This window comes from Acinonyx jubatus, chromosome A3, assembly GCF_027475565.1.
Source record: "Acinonyx jubatus isolate Ajub_Pintada_27869175 chromosome A3, VMU_Ajub_asm_v1.0, whole genome shotgun sequence".
In the NCBI taxonomy this organism is placed as follows: Eukaryota; Metazoa; Chordata; class Mammalia; order Carnivora; family Felidae; genus Acinonyx; species Acinonyx jubatus.
Window position 1 is genome coordinate 102,093,088 of NC_069388.1, and position 24,322 is coordinate 102,117,409.

A 24,322-nucleotide genomic window follows, 5' to 3' on the forward strand; every position below is an offset into this window, starting at 1 on the left:
TTTTTGTTGCTGAGTAGAATTCCACTGTATGAATATACCACAGCTGGTTGGTTAATCCAATTCTCATGTCGATGGACATTTGGGTTGTTCTCACTTGGGGGCTAGAATTGATAAAGCTGCTGTAAACATTCTTGTGCAAGTTTTCTTGTGCATGCTTTCATTCTTCTCGGGTAAATACCTCGCGGGGGAGTTGCCGGTCATAGAGTAGGAATGTACTTTAACCTTATAAGGAAATGCCAAACTGTTTTCTGTCATTGCCCTTTTGCACTACCAACAGCAATGCATTTTCTCGTTGCTCCACGTTGTCACCAGGATCGAGTGTCATCTGTCATTCTAGTTCAAACCATTTCAGTACGTGTGTCGTGGTATTTCACTGTGGTTTTAATTTCTATTTCCCCGATGACTAATATGGTTGAGCAAGGTTTCATGTGCTCATTACCGTCCTTTCATCTTCTTTTGTGAAGTGCCTTTTCAAGTCTTCTGTGCAAAAAAAAATTTTTTTTTTTTTTTTGGATCGTGTCTTTATTATTGAGTTGCAGTTCTTCACGCATTCTGGATAAAAATCTTTTGCCAGATACGTGTATTGCAAATAATTTCTCCGAGGTTAAGGTTTGCCTTTTTGTTTCTTTACTGGCGTCTTCAGGAGAACAATTTTTGTTTTCTTGGTTTTGAAAAAAAAAAAAATCCGGTCAGAAGATATGTAATATAATGGTCAGTGCTTCTTACCTCTTTTCTAAGGAACCTTGGTTTACTCCAACTCCACAGAAATATCCTCTTTTGTTTTTCCCTTTTGCAAGTTTTATGGTTTGCGTTTACATTTAGAGTCCATCATCAATCTCAAATTAACTTTTGTGTGTTGTACAGGGAATAAATCAAGGTCCCTTTTATTCCCCATTCAGATATCTAGTTTCCATTCAGAGATCTAGTTTCTGGCACAATTTGTTCAAGAGATTACCTTTGCATTATTTAATTTCCTTTGTACCCTCGTCAAAAATCAAATGAACATATATGTGTGGGTCAATTTCTGGACTCTATGGTGTTCCATTAATCTGTTTTTTTTTTAATTTTTTAATGCTTATTTATTTTTGAGAGAGAGAGACAGAATGTGAGGTGGGGAGGGTCAGAACGAGAGGGAGACACAGAATCCGAAGCAGGCTCCAGGCTCTGAGGGGTCAGCACAGAGCCCGACAGCACGTGGGGCTTGAACCCATGGACTGAGATCATGACCTGAGCCAAAGTTGGTCATCCAACCGACTGAGCCACCCAGGCGCCCCAATCTGTTTGTTTACCCTTATGCCAATCCGGTACCGTCTGGATTACTGGAGCATTAACAGAAATTCTGAAACCAGGTAGTGCAAAGGCTTCCACATTTCTTCAGCTTTCTCATAGTTGTTTTGGTTAGTTTAGGCCATTTACATTTCCATATGAGTTGTCACATCAGCCTGTGAGTTCCTACAAAAGTTCTGGCTGAGATGTTTGATTGAGATGGTGTTGAATCTATAGACCAATTTGAGGAGAATGAACATCATAGCAATATTGAGTTCTTCCATGCACAACATGGCATACTTCTCCATTTATTTATGCTTTCTTTAATTATTTTCTGCAACTTTTTAAAACATTTTGTAATGTTTATTTATTTTTGAGAGAGACAGAGACAGAATGGGAGTGGGTTAGGGGCAGAGAGAGAGGGAGACACGGAATCCGAAGCAGGCTCCAGGCTCCGCGCTGTCAGCATAGAGCCCGACGCGGGGCTCGAACTCACAAGCTGCGAGCTCATGACCTGAGCCGATGTTGGACGCTCAACCAACTGAGCCACCCAGCCGCCCCTACTTTCTGCAACATTTAAAGTTTTCAAGATATAGATCTTGCATTGCTTGAATTTGTATTGTTAAATATACTCCTAAGAATTCATGCTTTTTTAATGACATCATAAATTGTATTTTTAAATTTTGTTTCCCAATTGTTTATTGATGTTGTGTAAAAATAAAATTTATTTTGGATATTGAGTTTGTACCCTGTAAACTATTGATTTATTAGTTCTGGTAGTATTTTGGGTTTTTCTGTTTTTTGGTAAATTTTCTCATATTTTCCATGTAAATAATTATTTCATCTGCAAATTAAGATAGACTTATTTCTTCCTTTACAATCTCTATGTCATTTCTTTTTCCTGTCTTGTTGCCCAACTAGAATATCCAGTGTAATGTCAAATAGAAGTGGTAAAATGAACTTTCTTGCCTTGTTCTCTATTGTAAGGAAAATGTGCAATATTTCTCCATTAGATATGATGCCAACTATTGGTTTATTATAAATATGCTCTTTCAAAATTGAGGAAACCACTTTCCATTCCTAGTTTGCTAAGACTTTTTAAACATGAACCTGTGTTGGATATTGCCAAAAGTCTTTTCTGCACTATATAATCATGTAATTTTTCTTCTTTACTTTGTCAATATTGCAATTTGCGTTAACAAACATATTTGAATGTTAATTCAAACTTGCATTCCTGGAGAAAACATCACTTGGTGATGTATTTTCGTTTATATACTGCTGGATTTGGCCATTAATATTTTATTATACATTTCTACCTGTATTCATAAAGAATATTGATTTATAATTTTTTTTGTAATGTACTTATTAGTTCTTGGTATCATCAGTCATATGGTTTTTGAAAGAGTTTTGTGTAAGACTGTTATTTTTTTACCTTTAAATTCTGATAAGATTCAACAGAGGAACCATCTGGACCTGGGACTTGCTTTGTGGAATGTTCCTATTACAAATTAAATTCATTTAATAGGTATTTTTAGAGCTTCCATTTTTTGCTTGCTTTTGCAAGTTGTATTTTTCCAGGAGTTTGTTCTAAGTTCTTGAATGTATTTGCATAAAATTGTTCATGATATTCCCTTTTTGTGTTTTTAACATCTGTCCTGTATGTTACAGTATCTCCTCTTTCATTCTTAATATTATTAGTGCTTTATCCCTTTTCTCTTGATCAATCTTGCTAAGGATCAATCAGTTTCATCAATCATTTTAAGAACACACTTAGATTTCTTGATTTTCTCTATAGTTTGCTTCCTACTTTATTAATTTCTTCCTAATCTTTATTGTTACCTTTATTCTACTTATTTTGCTCTTCCTTTTCTAGCTTCTTAAGGTAGAAGCTTCCTGCATTTATTTAAAATCTTTTTTTTTCACTTTCTAAGATAAATATTTCAAGTTATAAATTTCCTTGTAAGGAAATTTCACTACACCCTACAAAATTTGGTATGTTGTGTTTTCATTATCATTTGGTTTGAAATACTTTCCAATTCCCATAGTGATTCCTTCTTTGATTCACAGATTATTTAGAAATGTGGGAGACTTTCCAGGTATCCTTTTGTTATTGATCTCTAATTTAATTCCATTGTTGATAGAAAAGACATTCTATCTTTTAATCTTTTAAAAAGTTTATTGACTGACATTACTGAGACTTATCTTATGGTAGCACTGTAATCCTGGGTGCAGTTTTCAATAAATATCTATATATCCTAAATAGGTCAAGTTGAATGATAATGCTGTTCACAGTATTGTAGTCATACTGAATCTCTGTCTACTAGTCCCATCGGTTACTAGATTTGTCTGTCCCTCCTTTGAGTTCTGTCAATTTCTGCTTCAAGTATTTTAAATCTTTGTTATGGTGCATATCTATTTCAGGCTATTCTCTCTTCTTGATGCAGTGACCTTTAAATCATCATGAAATGACCCTCTTTATCCTTGGTAATACTTTTTGTCTTAAAAGTTGGCTTTATCTGATACTAATAGAGGCTCTCTTATGTTCTAGTTGCATGCTATATCCTTTTATTGTCTCTCTTTACCTTTAAGGCATATAGATGGAATTTTTGTATTTTTAACCCTCTGTGATGATGTTTGCCTTTCCACTGGAATGTTCAGTCCATTTACATGTAATGTAATTATTGATTGTGCTTGGTATAAGTCTACTTGTAGTCTATCTTTTTAGGTCTTTAATCTTTGTTCCTCCTTCTATGACTTCTTCTGGATTAACTAAAGAGTTTTCTTTTTGTCTCAGTCTACTTCTCTATTATAATATGTATTATTTACTTATAACAGTCTGCCTTTAATTAATAACACTCATGTATAATGTAAGAACCTTATAATGATATAATTCCATGTACACTACATCCCATCTTTTGTGCTATTGTTGTCATATATTTTATGTACTCTGCAAACTCTAAATAATTATAATTATTTTTGCTTTAAATGACCAATTGAACTATAAAAAGTTTAAGATAAGAAGGAAAATTGCCATTAATATTTACCTATACATTTTGCATTTTCAGTGTTCTTCTTTTCTTTGGATTTGAGTTCCCATGTAATTTTGCTTTGTTCAGCTTGGAGAACTTTCCTTAGCATTTCTCGGAATACAGGTCCCTGGTAACAGTTCTCTCAGCTATCCTTTACCTGAAAATATCTTCAATTCATTTTTGATATATGTCTTTGCTGGATCTACAACTCCAGGTAAACAGCTTTATTTTGTCTTTCTCTTGGCAGCCCTTCAGAGAGATCTTTTGCACTGGCTTTTGACTCTGTGGTTTTTAATGAAAGTCAATCCTCATTCTTATCATTGCTTTCTTATGTGTTTTCCTCTCTGGCTACTTTTACAAATTATTCTTTATCTTTGGTTTTCAGACATCTTTGGTTTTACTATGACATGTTCCCGTTTTTGTGTTTGTTTGTTTTTTAATCCTCTCTGCTTGAATCTTGCTGCATTTTTGAATTTTAAAAAAATTTTTAATGTTTATTTTTGAGAGCGAGCGAGCAGGGGAGGGGCAGGAAGAGGGAAGGAGACACAGAATCTGAAGCAGGTTCCAGGCTCTGACCTGTCAGCACAGAGCCCAGTGTGGGGCTTGAACTCACGAACTGTGAGATCATGACCTGAGCTAAAGTCTGACGCTTAACCTACTGAGCCACCCAGGTGCCCCTTGCTGAGCTTTTTGGATTTGCATGCTATCATTTTTTTTTAAAAGAAAACATTTGGCTAATACTTTTTCTGTTCTGTTCTCTGTTATCTTCTTCTAAGACTCCAATCACATATATACTAGAGTATGTGATCCCGCCCCACAGGTCATTGAGGCTCTGTTCATTTTATCAATCTTTTTTATTTCTGTGCTTTAGCTCAAATTATTTCTATTATTTGTCTTTCTGTTCACTGACTCTTCCCTCTGTTCTGTCCAATCTGTTGTTAATCTGTAATCTCATCCAATAAATTATTAATTTATTGATAATATTATCTTTTTTAGATTTATCCCATTTAGTTCTTTCTTTTTAAGAATTTCCAAAAGTCTTCTGAAATTTTAATGTATTATATCCCATCCACTCTTTTACTAAAATTTATATGCATATGGCTATTTACTGCGGCATTATTTCTAGTTGAAAAGTACTGAGAGGAAGATTAAATGCCCATGTATTAGAGAAGGGTTAAGTAGGTGACAGCACATGCACAGCATATTATTCTGATGCCATTTTAAAAAATGAGATGGATCTCTATGAAGTGATACAGAGTAATTCCCAAGACATACTACTGTTAAGTGGGGGTGTGGTGGGGGGAAGTCTAGACGAATATCTATGGCATGCTACCCTTCATGCAACAGAGAAAGCAATATAGGAAACTACACATGTTCCTGTGTATTTTGGGGGAGAAGAATAAAGGAAAAATAAGCTAAAAACTAAATAAAAATAAAAAGGACGCCTCTAGGAGTATGTAGAGGGGAAAAAGGAAGAAATAAAAGTGTGGACGAGTATACCTTTCTAAAAGCTTCAAGTCCTGGAAACTTAGTAGTGCTTTACGTAGCTAAACCATGAATGGAGTAAAATCAACCAGGAAGATCCCAAAGTAGGAACAAATAGGAACAACTGAACTTATATAACAAACAAATAACATAATCTCACTAAAGGATATGGAGAAGGAAACGAAAGTAAATTGGGAAATACTATTTTGTTTCGATACTTTACGCTAAAAGAAGAATACAATATTCTAGTTAGTAAATGAGCTTCTCACAGAGGTATGGGTTAGCAATTCTGAAACTACTTACTGTGTATACTAAGGAAGATCAAATAAGTAAACACATATTAGACAATGAAATCCAGGTTTCTCACTGTCTCAGAGAAAGAAGTTACAAATAGGAAAGAGGGAAGGCTAGAATGAACCTTGTGGTTTTGGATTGGAATCAGAGGTATCAGCATAAACTTGTGGTCTATACACACATACAGGTCTTGTGAGAACGTGTGAGTTAGTAAACATACATTTATTTCCTAGCTTAGAACAGCTAGAAGCATTGACACCCCAGCAATAATCAGCACACCCAGAAACGAGGTATTGGTTTTTAAATACCATTTTCCAATAAAAGGAAGCGGGGTTTCTTGGAAAATGATTATATGTCTGGCAGGGAAAATTCAAGATATGATACATTTTGTGGTAACAGAAAATAAGGAAGTGCGTACTAAAAAAGACAATAGTGACATATCGAAGGGATATAAGGAATAAGTAGAAGGAGCTCTCAATAGCCAAAACTGGAACAATTTGAGCAAGAAAATAAATAATGATGGTATCAGACTGTAGCCCAAACACAGAAACGATATTGCTGAGTCTACACTGATATAAATAATAACTAATTGAATAAATAAGTAGTTGCAGGAGAAGGGACAGTTCTTGGTTCTAATTAACTAATGTAATCGAGATGGGGGACATAGAAATTCCCCACTAGGCATACACCGCAGTATTCATCGTTTCCAGGAAGATTCATAGATGGACACGGGTAAAAGTTTGAGGAAAAACAGGATATCTACATAATCAAGCATTAGTCTAATCTCTGCTCTTGGTGACTGTGTTACCTTGAAGAAAACACTAGCCTTCTTCATCCTCAGGTTGCCTATCTGTAAATGAGCGAGTTTGACTAGTTCACCCTGAGGGACCCTTCTAGCTCTCACACTCCAAAGGAAATGACCACACCTCCCAGGGAGTAATCAGGAATACAATTTCCTTTTCCTTTCCTTTCTCTTCACTTCCCCTTCCTTCTTTCTTTTCCATTCGCTCCCCGTAGTAGGTTTCCCTAGGAAGAGAATTTAGGGTGCTCTCTATGAGAGAAAGGTGGAGTAAGTCAGAAGTGAGGGAAAAAGAGAAAATGCAACTGGGTTGCTACAGGGCGGAGAAGAAAGTAAGAGAGAGGAACACATCACAGAACAGAAACATTTCCTATGACCAGCAACAACAAGGGGAAAGTGCCAAGCTAATGCTTGGGAGCACCATCCACCGGGGAAGCAGGCGCAGTCAGCCTCAGATCTTCTTGCCCATCCACTCCGGGGTCTCACAAGACCAACATCTACCCTTTCCTCAACCACCAAGTACGGCTTGCTGTGAGAAGTGGCAGTCAGTTACCCTCTCCCTTTCTCTGGAGTTGCAGGACTTTAAGCCTTATCTCTCACTGATCAATGGGCACATGCTCCCCATTGAAGGAATTTCAAGCACCGGTCAGCAGAGAAGGAGCCACACTTCTGCACAGGTGGCCTTTGCATAGGCAGCACCCATGCTGCGAAGACACAAAGTCCCCTCCATCAGACTGTCCTGGTCTTCTGATCATTTCCTCAATTCAACTTGAGTAAGAAGATGCATCAATATCAATGCAAAGTATGAACTCAGGAAATTTGGTTTCTAATCCTGTTTCCTAGCTTTGATGATCTGTCTCTGGAACAAAGCTCTTGGCATTTCTGTGCTATGAGATTTTTACTAAAACATCTGCTATTCAGGCCACTGTATTGGCTTTTAAAAATGTAACAAACACAAGCCAGCTGCTGTCACTCTCTTGTTCCCTCTCCCGACCCTCAAACTCTCAGAGAAGCACAAACAAACCGGCACCAGAGTTTTTCCTCTCTTTGGGCTTGTCGACGATAGCAGTTCCAAGATCCTCTCCAGATCTACCAGCTACCTGGTGACCAAAGCTCCCGAGGACCTGTGACCGATGGACATCATTACAGCCCTACCTGCAGCACCAGCCATGTGTATGCCATCCAATGCCTAACACAGCTCCCATTTTGCACAGACAAGGACTCAGATAAGATTCCAAACCCCAACCTGGTGACCTGAGCAAAGATGCCGTCAGACTAAAATTATAACAAACAAAGTAGCTGGCATCATCTGTTAGAAAGACAGTCTTTACAGAAGTACTCTGGCCTTATTATGTTTTCAAGATCTAAATTAAGAGTTTTAAAGGCACACACACACACACACACACACACACACACACACACGCAGTCAGGTGACGCGCTGACCACAACAGTAAAAAACCATATACAGAAAGCTCTAGAAAGTCACATCTCTGATAACCTTATTCCCAGCCTCCTCACCAATTCTTCTCCATCCAAATCTCAAACTCTGAATAAGGAAAAATAACTTAGGGTAGTTGTTTCCAAGTTAGTTTACTGCCCCTGGATTTTGAGAATGATTCATAATGTTCATCGGCAGACTGCTTCCCTTTTCACTTTAACTCAGACTTGCAGTGTGGTGGAGGGCACCATGAATCAGATTTGTAAAATCACTCTTTTCCAGGTCATTCTTACACACCCTGAAGTGGGGGTCTACCAGTGTGGTAGAAGAAGGTTACAGGTGCTGAGAGATGGAACATGAATCAGCTCCCAGTGAACTAGAACTATCACCCGATCTGGATTCACATCCCTCAACCCACCCAATGTTTGTTATGTATATTTGGAAGTAAATAGTCATTTGCTAAACATATTGTTTACGGAGGGCCTATATTTTTCCCCATAGCTTTTTCTCCATACAATGACATAAGTCCTTAATAGAATATTCTCAAAGCGACAAGCCATTGTTTACGAGTTTACTTTTTCTTCCCACTAACGGGAAAATGATGTAGCAGTCTTGATGAGCGAGATTTGCAGCACGACTTTGGAAAATTGGAGAAGGGGGGCTTCTAAGGGAAGCTATGGGGCTGTGCTCCCTTTATGGCCACCAACACACGGAAGGACACTTCCTGGCCCTATTTTCAGTTTAATTCTGGGTAGGAGGCAGATAGGCTATCTAATGTGAGCAGAGGGGTGGCTAAGTAACTCTAAAATAAAAAGAGCATTACAAAAAACGAAGAAGAAAAGCAGATTTCTGAAGCCCATTCATATTTTCACCCCTTTAAAAGATTCTGAACCAAATCACAGGATTGTTTTTACAAGATCTTGGCATTCTAGATGAAATCACCCACCTTTGGACATTGCACAAAGACTACTGTCCCAGCTCTAATTTAATCTAGTAAATTAGATGTTCAAATTACTGAACAGATTGTTTTATTTCAAGATATACCAAATTAATGTAGGTAGACATAAGCCAACATACAGCTAGCTGAATAAACAGCTGAATCAAAAATACAAACTAAGATATAGAAGTCAATATTCTTTCCTCTAAGCTTGTAGGCTTTGGCATAATTTAGCACTTAAGTTATTTCATTTTCGTGGGTTAAAACTAGCGGACTTATCCCAAGGCAGAAGCATATCTTAATAATTTGTGGTCTTCCCATGCTTAAGCCCTAGAAAATTGTTCTGCCCAATGAATATTTAAATTGACCATGAAAATAGTTACATTAATGATAGCAGCTAAGATAATTAACATGAAGGCAAGGTTTATTATTTTTAAAAAGTTCTTCTTCTCCTTCTCCTTGTCCTTCTTCTCCTTCTCCTCCTTCTCCTTCTCCTTCTTCCATGTTCTACCTTATTCCATCCTTGCAGCAAGTTTGTATTATGTCCACTCTTATTATCCCAAATGTATAGCTATAGAAGCAGAGGCTCAGCAGCAGTAAAATATCTTTGTCTGATTTGAAAACCCTTGTATTTCCTTGCCACGCCATGTGCCTAATGTTCTTTTATGTTCAGAAAACACGTGTGGGTGCAAATTTTCTTTTCTCAAAATTAGAAAATCAATACTCATGAACAATTTGCTCTCTTGCAGAGAACAATTATAAGTAAAAAATGGCTGTGAAAATTCAGTAAAGTACCAGGGAGCATCTAAATACCATGCAGAATAAAAAGTAGGTATTTCGCAGTGGACCTATGTTTCTAGTGTCAGTAAAATAAAAATACAAAGAGAAGATGACAGACTCCCAAATCCTGACGATAAAAAAGTTAGAAAGCTGGAGAAATAAAGTGTTAGGAAAATGAATGTGGAGAAATGCATGGCTGGGGAAGTACAATCTGCTTCAACATTTGTGGAGAACAATGTGGCAGTATGTACAGCCTAAAAACTGCACACTGTTAAGAATGTTCCTAGTGGTTGGGGCGCCTGGGTGGCGCAGTCGGTTAAGCGTCCGACTTCAGCCAGGTCACGATCTTGCGGTCCGTGAGTTCGAGCCCCGCGTCGGGCTCTGGGCTGATGGCTCGGAGCCTGGAGCCTGCTTCCGATTCTGTGTCTCCCTCTCTCTCTGCCCCTCCCCTGTTCATGCTCTGTCTCTCTCTGTCCCAAAAATAAATAAACGTTGAAGAATGTTCCTAGTGGCACTGTCTGTAATGTAAACTGAAACCCAAGAAGCATTAGAATATTGTACAATCATGCTCTTATTGACAAAGAAAGAATGCCGTCTCATTTTATTAAGTGGAAATATTGATTAAAACATTACAAACTCCTTTTGTATTTTGCTTCAAAAAATGTGTGTATCAATGCCGAAGCTCTTAAACAATTTTTGCTTGCAGATGCCGTATTAGTTATCTATTGCTGTACAACAGATTATCTCCAAATTTAGCATCTTAAAACAAAGAAACTTTTGTTATCTGACATGGCTTCTGAGGCTTAGGAATCTGGGCATGTCTTGAGTGGGTGCTCTTGGCTCAGGCCCTCAGGAGGCTCCAGTCAAGTTGTTGACTGCCCTGGTCCCTGTCGTCTCTGAATATCTGAATATGGCTGGAAGAGGCACCTCCACGCTCATTCACACAGCTTTTGTCAAGACGGTTCAGTTCTTTGCCAAAGTTCTTGCTCATGACATGGTTTTCCTCAGAGTGAGGGAGAGACAGAGAGAAAGAAACTAAGACAGAAGCCATGGTGTCTTTTTAACACGATCTCAGAAGGGACATCCCATTACTTCTACTGTATTCTATTGGTTGCACAGACCAGCTCTGGCACAATGTATAAGGATGTGAGTAGCAGGAGGGAGGGATCCTTGAAGGCCATCTTGGATTCTATCACAGCCCATCCTCATCCCTTCCCAAGGGCCACAAAAATCTCATCCCATTACAGCAGTGATTCAAATCCCAGAATCCCATCATCTAAGTCTAGCCTGGGTACAGATTAGGTTTCCAAGATGTCACTCCTTAAGTACAGTTCCTTTTGATTTGAAGGCTTTTTTTTAAATATAAAATTTATTGTCAAATTGGTTTTCATACAGCATCTAGTGCTCATCCCAACAGGTGCCTTCCTCAATACCCGTCACCCACCCTCCCCTCCCTCCCCCCATCAGCCCCCAGATTGTTCTCAGTTTTTAAGAGCCTCTTAAAAACTGATTTGAAGGCTTTGAAGAGACAAGTTATCTGTATCTGGCTGTACATGGCCAATATACAATAGTGGGAGAGGACCGGATAACCACTATACATATTCATGCTCAAAAGGGAAGAAAATGAGAGGAATAAAGGGGTCAGTGATCCATAGAAATTCTGAAATCCAGCTGATCAAATGTCAGAAGTTTTTTTTTTTAATTAAGATTCAGTCCTACCCACGTCCAGCTGTTTTTATTCTCCACAGCCCTTGGTTTTTTCCTCTGAGGCATCCTTTCCATTATCATGAAAGGTCTGCATCTTTGTGACTGAGTAGTTTTCTCAGCCTGCTCTCAGCTTGTAGAAGTTTCATGGCCCAAAGGCTCTATTCATTTTGTGCTATCTCTGTACCTTTCAGCACAAACTGAAAAATGTGACTGATATAATTCTCTTAGAAACTTTATACATCTTCTGTGAATCTTTTTTGGGGTTCAGTCCATTAGACAAAAAAATCCATATCCACAAATCTCTTTGAGATAGGCCTTCGGGGTATGGAGAAGGCTAAAGAAGGATGCCTTTAAAAGCACCCTAGAAGCCTACAGATGGACTGAAAAGATCTGTGAGGCATACCCTTAATCTCTTCAGAGGGCCTTTTGCCCTACTGAAGACCCATCTTTGATCTTTCCCAGTTCTTAAAAGGATTTCACTTACATCTTGGGCTTTATCTTTCGACCATGCATTCCTGAGAGTGCTCTGGATTATATCTTTGCTCTGAAGCCATCTTCTATGTTTCTTTTGGGTAGGATTAGGTCTTCCAAAAATATATATTGAAGCACTAATCCCCAGTATCTGTGAATGACACCTTATTTGGAAATAGGGTCTTTGCAAGTTAAGATGAGGTCATCCTTGGAGTAGGGTCGGCCTTAGTCCATATGACTCGGTGTCCCCATAAGAAGAAAAGAAGACATAGACACACAGACTGAAGAAGGCCACACGGTGACAGAAGCAGAGATTGGAGTGATGCGGAGATAAGCCAAGGAACACCAGTTGCCAGGAACCACCCCTGTGGTACTTTGTCATGGCAGCCACAAGAAGCGAATTACAATATGGTGAGCCTGGGAATCTTCAAAACCACGGCAAGTCTTCGTTCCTTCCTGTTAAACACTGTTTCCTTCAGCTTCTCTCTGTCTTTTGGCGTTGTACTCTAAGCAGCCAGAAGAAAGCAGGCCCTGTGGACACTTTCAGGCGCTGAGGTATGTTTTCTACTTTCTGTATCACTACAGACACAACAGTGTTGCTTAAGTTCTGCCGCTCCATAGCAAGAATCCCCTTTCCTCCAGTTTCCAATAATATTTACTCAATTTCCTGTAAGCCCTCACCACAGCTTTATCAAAGCCCAGACGGCTTCTATGAACAATTTCTTCAAGGCATTTTAGGCTTCTATTGAGCTCTTCTTCTCTAAGACTCTTCTCTAAGCTCACTCCTGGTTCCAAGACCACACCCACATTTTGAGTTTTGGTTACATCATCACCTAGCTTGAGGTGCCCAAATCTGTGTGAGGTATCTATTACTCTATCTATCAACACATTGCCCCCAAATTTAACAGATTAAAACAAACGCTCATTATTCACAGAGTTTCTGGAAGTCAGGAATGCAGAAGCTGCTTAGCAGGGCAGTTCTGGCTTCACGTATCTCCAGGTTAAAACTTAAGTCAGTTAAAACTTAAGACAAGGTTTCCCACAGGGTGGGTAATCCAAGAAAGAGAGAAAGAATGAGCAACAGAGTGACCAACATGGAAGTCACCATGTTTGTTTGTTATTTTAATAATCTCATCTCAGAGGGGACATGTCATCACTTCTGCTGTATGTCACACAGACCAATTCTGGTACAATATGGGAAAGGACTACGCAAGGGTGTAAATACCAAAGGGAAAGATTCTTGGGGGTACGTTGGAAGCTGGCTACCACAGATATATGTTATTTGGCACATAAAAGTTCACAGTTATAGCATCATCAATTTGGCTGTGTACTGTTTCACACTTTTGCATTTTTTGTAAGATCACCATCACTAACGGTTATGAGGCGAATTATGTTTCCTCCAAAATCCATACTTGAAACTCTCAATCTGCAGCACCTCAGAATGTGATGCTCTTTGGAGATAAAGTCTTTGAAGAGGTGATTAAGTTAAAATGAGGCCATTAGGATGGGGCCCCAGTCTAGTCTGACTGATATACTTAGAAGAGGAACAGACCCCAGGAAGGGCATGCACAGAGGGAGAATAGTGTGAAAAGACATCAAGAGGGCCGCCATTTGGAAGCCATGGGGAAGACCTCAGAGGAAACCAACCCTGCTGACACCTTGGCCTTAAACTTCTAGCCTCCACAACTGTGAGAAAATAAATTCCTATTGTTTAGCCAACCAATCTGTGGTGTTTTGTTATGACAGCCCAAGTAGACTAAAACACCAACCTTCTGAAAGACATCTGAAAATATCTTGCTGTTGCCCAATCTGTATTTTTTTTAAAAATCATTTTTGTTTTGATGTATATAAGTATACATCAACATATACAATTAGATTTTTCTATATAAAATGTATATAATTAGATTTATTTCTAAACTAAGCATCTATGCTTTCATTAGGAGAACTAAAACTCATTCATTTTATAGGCCATTTTAAATCTAATGCTCTAATCTAAAGGTGGATGCTGGAGGGAGTTAAGTCTCTTTATAATGGAAATGTATGAGAAGATGCCTCTCCCATGATTTTTTTGTGGATTGAATTTAGGGATCATGTTGTAATGGAAAAGGTGTTTTCAAGGAATTACCAGATCAGTGCAGTTGAAGACCAAATTGTTAATCTTTTGGGGCCAGAGACAGAGGACTTGCACTTAGCCAAATCAGACAAGAGTCAAGGGGATGTCACAATGATCAGGAAGCAGATTTCAAGAAGCAATCCCAGAGAAATTCTCAAAGCAAGGAGCCCTCTTAAAACAGCCCTCTCGCCATGATGCAGGCAGAGCAAAAAAAAAAGAGCAGTGCTGGGGAATCTTTAAGGACCCTAAGAACATGCTTTCTAATTTGTTCCTTGCTCTGCCTCTGATTACACAAGCTTCTGGTCATTTATTTATCTTTGCTGTGTCTTCTGTAGCGATTTGGATAACAGGCATCCTGTGTTTGGTACTCATATTAACTTACAATGTAATGAGACGTATCTTAACCTAGGTTCCTTTAATGATCAAAGTCAGAACAAAACAGTGTCTTTTGCCTACCCTGCAATTAAAGTAAGAGATTGAGCATGTTTTTACTCTAGCTTCTATCTCACCTTAAAATATATTATAAACCCAATCTATTGTAGAACCAGTGAGTCAAATTTTTTTAATTCATGTTTTTCCCCAAAACACATTTTTAGATTCTGAACTTTGCAACTATATTTTTAATTTTTTTAAATGTTTCTTGTATTTTTGAGAGAGACAGAGTACAAGAAGGGGGAAGGGCAGAGAGTGAGGGGTACAGAGGATCTGAAGCGGGCTCTGTGCTGTCAGTACAGAGCCCATCGTGGGGCTTTAACTTGGGAACGGCGAGATCATGACCTGAGCCGAAGTCAGGCACTTAACCGACTGAACCACCCAGGCACCCCTGAACTTTGTAACTAGTTTTAAAAAAACACCTACTTATTGGTTGGATTTAGGGGGACCACAAATCCTTTTATATCTTGGCCTCCTTATGTTGGAGCTATTAATTTTGATTTTTTTAAATGTCCTATAGAGCATGTCTTTGAATAATTTTAAGAAAGGCCAAATGAGTAAAATTGTTCCCTTTTAAAATTTTTTTAATGTTTGTTTTTGAGAGAGAGAGAGAGAGAGAGAGAGAGAGCATGAGCAGGAGAGGGGCAGAGAGAGAGGGAGACACAAAACTCAAAGTGGGCTCCAGACTCTGTGCTGTCAGCACAGAGCGCGAACTCACGAACTATGAGATCGTGACCTGGGCTGAAGTCGGACGCTCAGCTGACTGAGCCACTCAGGCGCTCCCAATGGTTATTTTTAAAATATATCCGATGTACATTTCCCCCCCTAGAGAACAATGTGTCCATTTAACACAGAGACCATTATTTTTCAATTCCAATCAGGGCTAAAAATTATTCCAGTAATCAACTTCGATGGCAGCCAAATGATGGCTTGCGGGCAGAATTCGAAAAGTCAACACAAAAGGGTTCAACAGCAGCATCAGGACCTCAGAGCAAGCGGGGCTTTCAGGGCAGACAAATGCTCTGTAGGAACTCCAGCCACTTCCAGAAGCTTCTAATTACCCTGACTCATCCTCTACTACATTTAGCAGATAGTTCACCAGCAAGAATATGCCTTAAACACATGTCAAAAGGAACACACACATACACACACACACACACACACACACACACACACACACCCCCACACACACACAACGTATCTTTACCTTGTAATGAATTCTGGCCACCAAACTCCGGCGAAGAGCCCTTTCGCGAAAATTCACTGCTTTCAACGGAAAGGCGAGATTACCGACTGTGTCCACATCAAATGCCAAGAAACTGATGGAAAAACACAGTGACCATAATTATTATTTTGTCCTCACCAAAGAATTCAATTTGAGAAAAACAGACAGGGTTTGTTCTGTCAAAAATAATTTTTTTTTCCAATAGAAAAGTAGTGTAAGTACAGTTGAGCCCCCTTCACCTCTCTCACTCGCTGTATTCATGCTTCTTTCAATATTCTGATGGGTACCTGGCTCTAGTTTATCCTATGTGGTTGTCCTTATGGTGTAAAGATAATTTGGCTTCCTGCTTCTTTTCACTTACTATTGTATTAGAGATAGTTAGTCAATATTTTATATAGTCTTTCTTCATTAAGAACTATACAATTTGCATCCATTGGGTTTATGATAATTTTCTCAACCATTGTTGGGCATTTGTTCTAATGATTACAAGTGAATATTGCTCATCAAATACATCTGTCACAAAGTATTTGTCAAAGGCTAACATTTCTTAAATACATAATGTATCAGGACCTGTGCTAATTACCGCTGGGAATTATTCAACAATCTCAAAATTTCTACGATGCAGATACTATAATTATTCAATGTATAGTTTGGGAAACTGAGGCTCAGCAAGTTTCAGCAACCTGCTCAAGGTCACATGGGCAGAACACGCTCAGGCTCGCGTTTTGTCTTAGGGAACACTTGTATTTGAGGAAAGAGGAGGCCAAGAGGTCAGTGAGCAGGCTGTGGGCAAGTGCAGGGTAGAGTGTCCTGCAGAGATAATGACTCTCTTCAGCAGGTAGTCATTTCTATCTTCCCCATCTGGCAATGAGGAAACTGAGGCACAGGGGAGGTAAGAGACTTTGGCATAAAGAGACTCAAAACACCTGTCTCCCTTAAAGCCCTGCAGGCTTTTCATGTGGCTCTGCCTTTTGTGCTAATTTTGCATCCTCCCATCCTCTGCCCCATGAAACTTCTGTCTTTGGAACTTGGACAGACAGTGAAGGGCTTAATTCACCCTTACGGCTTCCCATAACTTAGCCACACCTTTGTGGCCCCTTCGCCCCATATTCTTGGAAAATAAGTTGTCATAAGACCCAAATAATTTAGAGTTTCATTAATTAAAATTAAACCCACAAGTAGCTGCTGTTGCTTAATCAGAAGCCATAAGAGAAACATTAAGAAGCAATTGATACAGTGCTTTTGAGAATGCCAAGCACTGAATTAATAATTTCCCTCCGTGTAGACAGGAAAGATGGGAGGTCATTTTCATGCCAATTATCAGGAAATTTAACTTGTATCAATACTTATTCTGGATCTGGTCATTAGAAAGTTGAGCTTCTGTCCTAGTTTACTTACCAAAAAGTGAAAGAACTCTCACATTGTATTGAAAAGTATGTTTCAGTCATTCTAGAGACTTACTATGAAGCCTAGAGACTGTGAATTTTGTTATTAGAACCTATCTTTTTTGTAATGTTTACTGTGGAATACTATCCACTTGAGGTTGTGAACTACATGTGCTACAGGATGTGTATCTCATCCACCTGCCCTATCATGAGTCACATGCCAAGCACAACCACATCACATAGCTTTAGGAACTCACCCAGCATAAAAAACTGTGAAGACTCTTAAAATTAGGGATATCGCTAAAGGCAACCTCCTTGTATTTTATAAGAAGGTCAAAATGACTCTAAATTTAAGTTAAATTTGAATGCACATCATCAGTCATCAAGGAAATGCAAATGAATACCACAGTGAGGTAGCATTGTATGTCCACCAGAATGACTATAATTAAAATACTGACATCATCAAATGTTGACAAGGATATGGAGCAACCAGAACTCTCATACTTGTTGATGAGGTGTAGAATGGCAAACCACTTTGGAAAAAGTTCTCATAGTCTCTCATAAAACTAAAGAAACACATACCCTATGACCCAGCAATTCTACTCCTACTATTTACCTAAGAGAAATAAAAACATATCTTCACAAAAAGGCTTGCATATGAATATTCACAGCAGAGCTACTCAGAAGAATGAAAAATTCAAAACATCCCATGTGTCTCTCCATCAATAAGAAAATGGAAAGCAAATCCTAGTATATCCGTAAAATAGAATACTACTCAGCAATAAAAAGGAACAAGCTAGAACACATGACAACATGAATGAATCTCAGAAAGCATTATGTCATGTTAGTAAGCCAGCCACAAAAAATACATACCGTATGGTTCCACTTATACGAAATTCTAAAACAGGATAAACTAATCTGTGGTAGAAAAATATCAGATTAGTGGCTGCATCTGGGGAGGTGGTCACAGGAAATGACTGAAAAGGGACGTAAGAGAACTTTCTGGAGTGGTGCTAGTGACCTATTACTTAACAAGAGTTATACAGGTATATATCTGCATTTGTCAAAATTCAGTTAATGCACAGTTAAGATTTGTGCATTTCACTGTATGTAAGTTCTACAAAGGAAGAAAAAAACTGTAATCAAATTTTGAACTCTAGTGAATAATGTTCATGCTGAATCATTTAGAAGTATGCTGATGCCAGCTGTTTAGTTTGACATGCATCAGGGAAAAAAAGATGAATTGATAAGTGCGCTGAGGAATTGATACATGGATATACATGTGATATAACAAGCACAGTAACATGTTAATAGTAGAATCTATATGGTGGGTTTATGAATGTTCACTACACGTCTTTCAATTTGGTCAATACTTGAAAATGTTCATAATACAACATGGTAAAACTTTTCAGCATAATGCAGAACTTCAACTTCCTCAGCTCCCACACCTCCTAAGGATCCATGGGGGTGATGAGGGCAGCCAGAGCTCCGCTGGCAGCTCCAGGGAGAGAGGGAGAGGCAGTCCCAGGGGGAGGGGAGAGGCAGCATTCATCAGGACAAGGGGACAGAACTCAGCTGTTTGCATAACCAGCTATAGCCACTCTCAGAGCCACGTCCTGCCTCCCTCACCTAGTCTCTGGAGACTAATTCCTCCCACAGTCCAGATGAATGGGTAGCTTCTGAGTGTCCACACAAATGACTGCCTACTTGGAGGCATTTCAGGGCACCCGGAAGTCCTCAGCCCATCCTTCTTCATGCCCCCGCCTGCTCGTGGGTACGTCTCTCATGAGTTGTCAATATGACCGCCATCTGATTGTAGGTTCCATGAAGGCTGAGAACCCACAGTCACTGCTGCATCACCGATGCTGACAGAAGTGCCCAGGGCACTGAAAACATGTTGGACGATAAAGGCTTTTCTCAAGATACATAAAAACCAGAGCAAGGTTTGGGGATGTAAGTAGATAAACAGACTGAATCAGTAAAACCTGGATGTGTGCGACAGAGATGTATACTGTTTTAGAGGTTAATAAGCGAGACAAAAATAAATGGACTGGAACTTTCCAAATATTTACAAGTGGAATACTGCCTTTGGCACATCTCAAGTCTATCCCGGAAAATTTGCCATGAATATAAATTTGCATATGGGTGAGGGTCTGCTGTGCCTTCAAAATGATGGAAACGAGCCCTGCTCTGCTATGTGGAAAAGAAATGAAAGGGCAGATGATGTGCTGTCAGTTTGGGAACAAGTTTCCTGAACGAATGGAGCTGATTCCGATGGGAGTTGTACTGTTCTTTCAACTCCTTATATGTTGGATAATTTTCAAACTGAAGAATTGTGGGGGGAGGGGGAAGCTAACAGTACTATCCATTGCCCACTCAGGGCTAGAAATATTAAAAAGACGCAGTGGCTTTACAGAATGTGCAAGGACAAATTGAGACATTACAACTAATAACGAGTTAAGTGAAACAGTCCTAGAATATGGGACCTGATGTTTTCAAGCTTTAAGATAGATTAGAGTTTGAAAAAACAGGAACATGACCAGTATGAAGGAAGGAAGAAAGGAAGGAAGGAAGGAAGGAAGGAAGGAAGGAAGGAAGGAAGGAAGGAAGGAAAGAGAGGGAGAAAGAAAGGGAAAAAGAAAGGGAGAGAGAAAAAAGAAAAAAAAGGACAGATTACATATTTCTTAATTTCACTTTATGCTAATAGACATGAAAAGTGCCACACACTATTATTTATTGTGTTTCCCATGTTTTATTTATTTTTATTATTTTTATTTTTTTGAGAGAGAGAGAGAGACAGAGTGTGAGCAGGAGAGGGGCAGACAGGGAAGGAGTCACAGAATCTGAAGCAGGCTCCAGGCTCCAAGCTGTCAGCACAGAGCCCGATGCAGGGCTCGAACTCATGAACTGTGAGATCATGACCTGAGCTGAAGTTGGACACTTAACCAACTGAGCCACCCAGGCACCTGTTTCCCATGTTTTAAATCAGGATGATAAAATGACATTTTCTTTTCTTTTTAAGTTTATTTATTTTGAGAGAAAGAGAGAGAGAACATGTGTGAGTGAGTGCAGGGCGGGGGTTGGGGGGGGCACAGAGAGAGGGAGAGAGAGTCCCAAGCAGGATCTATGCTATCAGTACAGAGCCCGATATGTGGCTCAATCCCATGAATCATGAGATCATGACATACCCAAAATAAAGAGTTCGATGCTTAACCTACTGAGCCACCCAGACACCCCTAAATGACATTTTAAAATAAATAGTTTCCTTGGAAATTAGTTCAACACATTTTAGTTATGGAGACTAATAATCTTCCTCCAAATAAAAATAACAATTTAAAAAATGCACAAAAGTTGAAAAGCACAATAAACTCCTCAAAAGTAGGAAACAAAACATTTATGAGCATAGATCAATGAAATAAAAAACAAAGTTACCGCAGAGAGGATCAACAAAGAGGAAAGTTGGTTGTTTAAAATAACAACAACAACAACAACCAACCATCTGGTAAGATTAAGCAACAAAAAAGGAGAGAAAAAGCACATGAAATTAATTCTAGGAGTGACAAATGGGACATAACTACAGATCTAGCAGAAGTTAAAAGGATAATCAGTGAACAGTATGAAAAAACCTTATACAAATAAATTCAAATCTAAGTGGATAAATTCTTAGAAAATATTATTTATGAAAACTGACACGAGAAGAGGAAGCCTAAATGGTCTTAAAACAATTAAACTACACTTGATGCTGGAACAACATGAGGGTCGGGACCCTGACCCCTGTGCACTCGAAAATCTGCGTATAACTTCTGACTCACCCAAAACTTAACTCCTCATAGTCTACTGTTGTCTGGAAGCTTTACCAATAACAAAAACGATCAATTAACACATATTTTGTATGCTACATGTATTATATACTATATTCTTATAGTACAGTAAACTAGAGAAAAGAAAATGTTATTAAGAAAATCATAAGGGAGGGGCGCCTGGGTGGCTCAGTTGGTTGAGCGTCCGACTTTGGCTCAGGTCATGATCTCACAGTCCATGAGTTCCAGCCCCGCGTTGGCTCTCGGTTGACAGCTCAGAGCCTGGAGCCTGCTTCAGAGTCTGTCTTCCTCTCTCTGCCACTCTTGTACTTGCAATCTGTCATTCTCTCTCTCAAAAATAAAGAAACATTTTTAAAAAAGGGGAAAAAAAAGGAAATCATAAGGGAGAGAAAATACATTTACAGTACTGTATTATGTTTATCAAAGAAAGTCTGCATGTAAGTGGCCCTTTGTAGTTCAAACCCGTTTTGTTCAAGGGTCAACTATAATTGAATTAGTAGTTTAAATATTCCCCCAGGCCCAGATAGTTTTCAAATAGCTTATCAAATTCTCCCACAAAATAAGAAACTACTCCCAAAATAGCTTTACGAAACCAGTAAAACTTGACATGAATTCAAATCAGGGAACTACAAGAAAGGAAAACAGTAGGCCGATAAGTAAACAAAAACCCTAAAACAACACTAGCAAGCCAAACTCAGGAAAATATTAAAACAACGATGCAGCATAACAAAAGTGAATGTTTCTCAAGCATCCAAGAGTAGTTTAACATTAAAAGATTTATGAGGCTTATTTATCACATTAACAAGTTAAGGAAGAAATAGATCATTTCAATAGATGCAAAAAAATCATTTGCAGTAAAATCAATAAAACTTGTCACCTACTAATGACAAAAAATGTATTAGAAATAACAGTAAGTGGAGCTTTTTTAGGAAGCAAAGTGTATCTATCAAAAACTTCAGCAAATATCCTTCTTAATAGTGAAATGTTAAGCTAAGTCTTTTTAAAACCAGGAATAAGACAAAAGAACACCTTCTACATGAAAAAATATAAAAGGAATAAAAAGTGGAAAGAAAGGTGTAAAAAGTCATCATTTGCAAATGGTACGCTTGTCTGTGTTAAAAAAACACTCAAAGAATCTATAGACCCAGAAGAAATTTTTTTTATGGTCAGGTTTATAGACAAAAGTCAACTGCATTTATAATAAATGGGCAACAAAAAAACATAACTTCAAAACTATTCTTTTTACAATAACAAAATCATAAAGTACCTAGTAATCTATCAAAGAATGTACTATGTATGGAAAAAATTATAAATTTCTGGAAAACACTTAGAAAACGAAAATCTTTGAGACGAGGGTCAGTTTTATAAATACGTCAATTTTTTTGCAAAGCTATAAGACAAAACACTTTCAAAGAAAATTATAGCAGATTTTTAAAAATTGTGGTAAGATATACATCACATAAAATCAATCATTTTAACCCTATACAAGAGTACAGTTCAGTGGCATTAAGTACATTCACAATGGTGCACAACCCTTACCACCATCCCTCTCCAGAACTTTTTCATCATCACAAATTGAAATTCTGTACCCACTCAATAATAACACCCATTCTCTCCTCCTCCCAGCCCTTGTAACCATGTTCTACTTCCTGTATCTATGAATCTGACTACCCTAGATGCCTCATAAAACCACAGTCATAGAATATTTTCCTTTTGTGTCTGCAGGTGTTTGTTTTTTGTTTTTTTTTCTCTCTCTCTCTCTTTTTTTTTTTTGAGAAATGTAACAAACTGATTCCAAAACTTGTATGAAAGGGCAAAAGTCAACACAACTCTGAATTATATTAAAACAAATTTTTTTAATGTTTATTTATTTTTGAGAGAGAGAGAGAGAGAGAGAGAGAGAGAGAGAGAGAGACAGTGTGAGCAGGAGAGGGGCAGAGAGAGAGGAAGACAGAATCCAAAGCAGGCTCCAGGCTCTGAGCTGTCAGCACAGAGGCTGACATGGGGCTTGAACCCATGAACCGGAGGTCATGTCCTGAGCCGAAGTCAGATGCTTAACTGACTGAACCACCCAGGCGCCCCTCTGAATTATATTTTAGATACAATAATATAAGGTTATAATTACAAATCTAGTATAATTGCAACAATGTATTGTATTGTTGGATTAGGATACACAAACAGACTAGGAACAAAGCACCACCAGAATGGCCTCCCACATGTGTAGAAATCTATATGAATGCCAGAGCAGGCACTGAAGATCACTAGTAAAAGATAGTCAATTTGGTAAGTGGTGCTGGAACAACAGACAATCCCTACAGGAGGCAAAAAAAATGAAGTTAGATCCCTTCCTCACACTACAGGCATAAACCTCTAACGGACTCGAGAATTAAATGTGGAAGGTGAAACGCTCAAACCGGTATTTCATGATCTCAAAGTAGACAAGATGCACAGAGTGTGGAATATAAAAGATTGATAAATTCAATAGTAATTTAATAATTTATGTTAAAAGGCACCATAAAGAAAATATAAGACAAGGCACAAACTTGGAGGAGGTAGTTGTAACATCTGTAACAACAAAGGATAAACAACAACAACAACAACAACAAAACTCAGTAAGAATTAAAAAAAAGAAAGAAAAAGAAAGATTGGCAAAACACATGGACAGGCATTTCACATGAGAGGAAATAAAAGTGGCAAATACACTTGTGAAAGCATGCTCAACTTTAATTAACAGTAATAAGGAAAATGCAATTTAAAGTCACAGTGAGAGATCTTTGCGTGTGTGTGTGTGTGTGTGTGTGTGTGTGTGTGTATTAAGGCTGATTAAGACTGATAATCCCACATGTTGGTGAGGATGGTTCCACAGGACACATGCTTCCGGTGAAGGTATACATCTGCAAAATGACTCTGAAAAATAATTTGTTCTGATCTAGTGAACTTGGACACTGGTATACCCCCCACAACACAGCACTTTCACTCCTATGTACTACTGAGGAGTGTTTTTCAAACAACAGATTGCACATCTCTAATTGGTTGTGAAATCAGTTTAAAGGATTGAGGTCAGTATTTTTAAAAAATAAACTTGAAAACTATCAGAGATCATTACGAGTAACAGGAGAAGCAAGGTTTCATGAGATGTT

General features: G+C 38.5%; 1 protein-coding gene across 1 annotated transcript in view; it reads right to left on the minus strand.

The window, feature by feature from the left end:
• The window catches only part of ACOXL (acyl-CoA oxidase like), a 368,132-nt gene that overhangs the window by 90,919 nt on the left and 252,891 nt on the right, over window positions 1-24,322 (minus strand). Inside the window, 1 exon segment of the mRNA XM_053200963.1 lies at window positions 15,959-16,070. Within this exon segment, the coding sequence (XP_053056938.1) occupies window positions 15,959-16,070 (112 nt within the window).